The sequence below is a fragment of the Poecilia reticulata genome, linkage group LG11 (genome assembly GCF_000633615.1).
Source record: "Poecilia reticulata strain Guanapo linkage group LG11, Guppy_female_1.0+MT, whole genome shotgun sequence".
Lineage (NCBI taxonomy): Eukaryota > Metazoa > Chordata > Actinopteri > Cyprinodontiformes > Poeciliidae > Poecilia > Poecilia reticulata.
In genome coordinates this window covers 17,550,316-17,555,006 of record NC_024341.1, presented here as the reverse complement: position 1 = coordinate 17,555,006, position 4,691 = coordinate 17,550,316, and the positions used below count along the sequence as shown (strand labels likewise).

At 41.6% G+C, this 4,691-nt stretch overlaps 1 protein-coding gene across 1 annotated transcript; it reads left to right on the top strand.

Moving 5' to 3' along the window:
- The first annotated feature begins 599 nt into the window (after positions 1–599).
- Positions 600–4,446, top strand: LOC103472627 (sialic acid synthase-like). Its single transcript, XM_008422385.2, has 6 exons — positions 600–802; positions 1,636–1,851; positions 1,937–2,036; positions 2,845–2,999; positions 3,438–3,704; positions 3,811–4,446. The coding sequence occupies exons 1-6, from the start codon at positions 671–673 to the stop codon at positions 4,018–4,020; spliced, it is 1,080 nt and encodes a 359-aa protein (XP_008420607.1). The 5' UTR covers positions 600–670; the 3' UTR covers positions 4,021–4,446.
- Positions 4,447–4,691: the final 245 nt, after the last annotated feature.

Below are 4,691 nucleotides of genomic sequence, written 5' to 3'. Positions count from 1 at the left end.
AAGGACGCAGTTCTCCGTCTCCAAATCTGGTTTTGTTCACATCGAGTTTACGTGCAGCGGCTTTATTTCCCTCGTGTACTGCCAGATCAATACTCCTTAACTTAGAAGCTGCACAACGAGAAAACATTTCTCCGTTGTGCCTGCTGCTAGCATGTGCTTGTTCTAAATGGAAATTACCGCATTCTTCTTTGATTTCCAATTTTGACTTCCAATGATTCACTTCCTGCTAAATAGCCCCCTGGTGGTTAAAGAAAAGTCCACAGAAAAGCCGCATGTTCAAAGTGTAGGAAAAAAGTAGCAGCTTATAGTACGGAAAATACGGTAGGTGAAATTGGATAATTTCCACGGTACACCTGACGATCACTCATGGTACACTAGTGTGCCGTGGCACAGTGGTTGAAAAAGCCCTGGGGCCCTAAGCAGCCCCAGGGCTGCTACACAGCAGTCAGGTGTCAGGGCCAGGTGTCACCTTTGCCCTGACACCTGGCAATGACACCTGGCAAAGATGTCAAGGCCACACCTGACAAAGGTGTGGCCTTGAACGTAAAGCACTTCTCTCGGTCTGGTTATTATGCACTACCAACTGAATGCACGTCCTGTTCTCCTCGCTTTTCTTTTAGAAACTGTCACTATCCGGCGGCCGCCTTTCGTTTCCCTCAGCGCTACCAAGATGCCTCTAGAGTTTGAGCTGTGTCCCGGACGGCCCATCGGAGGAAAACATCCGTGTTTCATTATTGCTGAGATTGGACAGAACCACCAGGGAGACCTCGAGATCGCCAAGAAGATGATTAAAATGGCAAAGGTGAATGAAAGTTTGCTTTATTTGGAAGGATCTGAGTTCAGGCAGGTGTGCGCTAATTACTATCAGCTCTTCCACACCTCAGTTTTTAGCTGATCTAATAATGGAGTCAATGGGAAAAGTGGAGTAAAGCGTTACCAATTTTTATGAATGGGAGATATTTGCTAAACTGATAGAAACGGTGTATAAACCAGCTGGATTTAATATATGGATGGTTTACTTTTAGTTGCAACAATGAAGTTATCACGCAGAGGAATCCTGCCGTTTCAAACTGTCTGGTCTTCCTGACATGCTGCACCTATCAGCTTACTGACGGTTTGGGCATGTTCAGGAGTGATGATAACATGCCAGTCTGAGCGCCACACATCACTGCTGTGCATTTTGTACTAGCTAAACCAGTTCTGTCTTTCTTTATCTTTGATCAACAAATTGAAATAAGCGTTGTAAGTATTCCTAGTACTGGTAGTGGTCGCAATTGTAAATGATTGAATAGTGGTTTAAAGAGTGGTTCTAGTACCTTACTTAACAAATAATTGACATATTAATATTTAAGTCCATTGTATTTAATGCATAGATTTTCCACTTTCTTGAAAAATATTGAAGTTAATATTTGTTGGATCCCCAGTTACATATTGGAAAAAAATATATATTTTCATGCTAGTGTGAGTACTAGTATGTGTACTACATCTTCCCAACTACAACTGTTGCCAAAATACCTCCAATAATCTGTGCTCTTAAAGAAAGGAAAACTTTTTACATAAAAATATACAAACTTTTTTTCTTGTTTGGTTCAAAGTGAAGATATCTGATGTATTTTCACACATTCGCCCCCTCAGGACTGCGGTGCTGACTGCGCCAAATTCCAGAAGTGCGAGCTGGAGTACAAATTCAACAAAAAAGCCCTGCAGCGTCCGTACACCTCCAAGAACTCCTGGGGCAAAACCTACGGCGAACACAAGCGCCACCTGGAGTTCAGTCATAATCAGTACAGGGAGCTGCAGAAATACGCTGCAGAGGTGGGGATCTTCTTCACGGCCTCGGGGACGGATGAGGTAAGACGGGGTTGAGTTCGGAGGGTTACTTTCTGATTTGATCTGCTCGGGGGATTTAACTGCAGTTCTCGTCTGCGTCCTTTAGATGGCAGTAGAGTTTCTCCACGAGCTCAACGTGCCTTTCTTCAAAGTTGCATCTGCAGATGCCAACAACTTTCCATATCTGGAGAAAGCGGCCAAGAAGGGTGAGGCTGTCACCTGCTGCTGCCTCAGGTTGAGGCTTTGGGTGTGATGGGAGAGAAACGTTGCTCRGGTTTTGAGAAATGTTGAAAGCAGTTGTTTCTTAGCAATGTATGTATTGCATACGAACAAAACCAAGCTGACCTGAAAACTCACAGAAGAAGAACCATTGTTTGCTAATTTACTAAGGCTACATCTACTAGCTTGTCATGGTTGTTTTATAAAGGGCTAACTTTTAAAAAACAAAGTTCCTAAAAAGCTGAAAAAATAAAGTGTAAACAAATGAAATTTACATGCATTTTTCATCTTGTTCTGTTTTTCTCAGCACTTTAAGGTGTTCTCTTCATGTGCTTCAAAAACTGATCATTTTACGCAAACAAAATAGTCTTGATTAATTACTAATTTCTTAAAGTTTTGCTTTTAGGAAGCATAAGAAGGTTGTGGGAAATGTTTTTGTCTGAGCCACTAAGCTCTAACCTCTTTAGTCATCAAAATACCCATAAATTAAATTAATTTTAACTGAGTAGATTTATTTTAACAAAGACACAATATGTTTCTTATCATTCTCATGAAACAAGTAGCCTATATTGTACACTAGGCAACACAGAGGAACTCTTGTTCTTCTTACTTTGAATAGAAATAAAAATAATTAGATTTTCTTATTTATATTAAAAGAAAGCAAACACTTTTAAGATTCTGGTCTTTCTTATTGCTACATATTTGTTTCTTGGTGAAATCAAAGTCTTGGATCTAAGCAGCATTTAGGAGCCACATGAACCATTTATAAGGATGTTGTCCTGTGGTTTGCGTCAGGCCGTCCCATGGTGGTGTCCAGTGGGATGCAGTCGATGAAGACGATGCGTCGCGTCTACAAGACGGTGAAGGAGCACAACCAGAACTTTACCATCCTGCAGTGCACCAGCGCGTATCCTCTGGAGGCTGAAGATGTCAACCTCAGAGTCATCGCGGTGAATGAATATATATATTTATACATAAGTATTTTTCCATATGTGTCCACTTGTGACATTTGGGTGGGGAGATGCAGGTGATGTGAAACAAAAACGTAAAATTGTAAAAATGTTGCTTGTTTTTTTTTTCTGTGGGAAGGAAAAGAAATTATGCACATGGTGTCACGTTACAACCACAGACTTCAGTGTGTTTGTAGTTAGTTTATTCAGTTTGTGTGAAGTAACACAAAGTTGTGCATAATTGTCAAGTAGAAGGTAAATTATACTTTGGTTCTAAATTATGAAAGTATGCAACCAGGAAAAAAAAAACTAAAATGTTTTACATATGGATTCTTTTGTGAGGAGCCATATAGGAGAGTCTGAAACAGGCAACAGGCATATCAGAAGAAGGGAAGACACAATAAACGTCATCAACAATATTTCTGTTTTTCACTGTAGGAATACCAGAAGGAGTTTCCCGATATTCCCATCGGGTATTCTGGTCATGAGTCTGGGATCAGCATCTCTGTTTCAGCTGTGGCTCTGGGAGCGAAGGTCATTGAGCGTCACGTGACCTTGGACAAGACATGGAAGGGGACCGACCACAAGGCCTCGCTGATCCCCTCTGAGCTGGCGGAGCTGGTCCGCTCCGTCCGTCTGGTGGAGCGGGCGCTGGGAAGCGGCGTCAAGCAGATGTTGCCCTGCGAGAAGGCGTGCCACGACAAGGTCAGTGTGACCTTCTCCTCTACGATGAGACGCGCAAAAGTTTGGCAGCAAAGAAAGTTTTTATTATCTGTAATAACGTTGCTCCCTGTCGTTACTTGTCCTCCAGCTGGGCAAATCCGTGGTTGCCAAGGTGAAGATCCCCAAGGGAACGGTCCTGACGCTGGACATGCTGGCGGTGAAAGTGGCGGAGCCCATGGGCGTCCCGGCAGAGGACATCTTCCAGCTGGTTGGGAAGACGGTGACGGAGGAGGTGGAGGAGGACAACAGTGTCCTGCCGGAGGTGGTGGACAGCTACGGCAAGAAGGCCGAGTGTTGATCACAGCAGATGGTTGWAACTTGTTGGAAATAAAAAGGCACTTATTTCTTTTTGGTTTGTTTTGGGGGGTTTTATTCTTAATGGGATAATTTGGATGTTCACACATTAAGTATGAGGGTGATTTTACTTCCTAGATAATCAGAAATTTGCCAAATGGTTGGTAAGTGGAGTGAAATAGCTTAAATCTTTTGATGGATGATTAAAAATTTTTTTTTTTCAGAAAGTGGCCTTAACGAGACGTTTTCTGGCTATTTTCATTTTCTGGTCGGTGCCTTCAGAAGCTCTGTCTCTGGTACTCCTGTTATAAATCTGTCTGACAATATAATTTCCCTTTGCCAGAAACTTTAGGCAAGGTGTTTTTGAAGCATTTGTGTCTGAATTATGTCTTAAAGAAAAAAAAACCTTAAAATAAAATCTTGGCAAATATTAGTGTTTGTGTTTTGTATTTTGGTCATAAGTCTGTTAATAATATAAATGCTAAATTTGGATTTTTAGCATCCAGACATAAAGCATATTTTATTTTTAACATATGTGCTACAGGGTGGCCCACGAAAAAAGTAACCCGCCTTCCTGCCTRGCTACTTTTATTAAACTTTTTTTTTACTTTTTCGTACACTTTTCAAAGTGTACGCTAATAACCCGAAAACTTTACAGCAGAAAGACAATAGTCG

What these genes read in the sequence shown, in the direction of transcription:
- LOC103472627 (XM_008422385.2), top strand. Translation starts at nt 671, where the DNA reads ATGCCTCTAGAGTTTGAGCTGTGTCCCGGACGGCCCATCGGAGGAAAA. An exon ending in TCAACCTCAGAGTCATCGCG is followed by an intron (nt 3,000 to 3,437) that starts GTGAATGAATAT and finishes TTTTCACTGTAG; the next exon opens with GAATACCAGAAGGAGTTTCC. An exon ending in AGAAGGCGTGCCACGACAAG is followed by an intron (nt 3,705 to 3,810) that starts GTCAGTGTGACC and finishes CTTGTCCTCCAG; the next exon opens with CTGGGCAAATCCGTGGTTGC.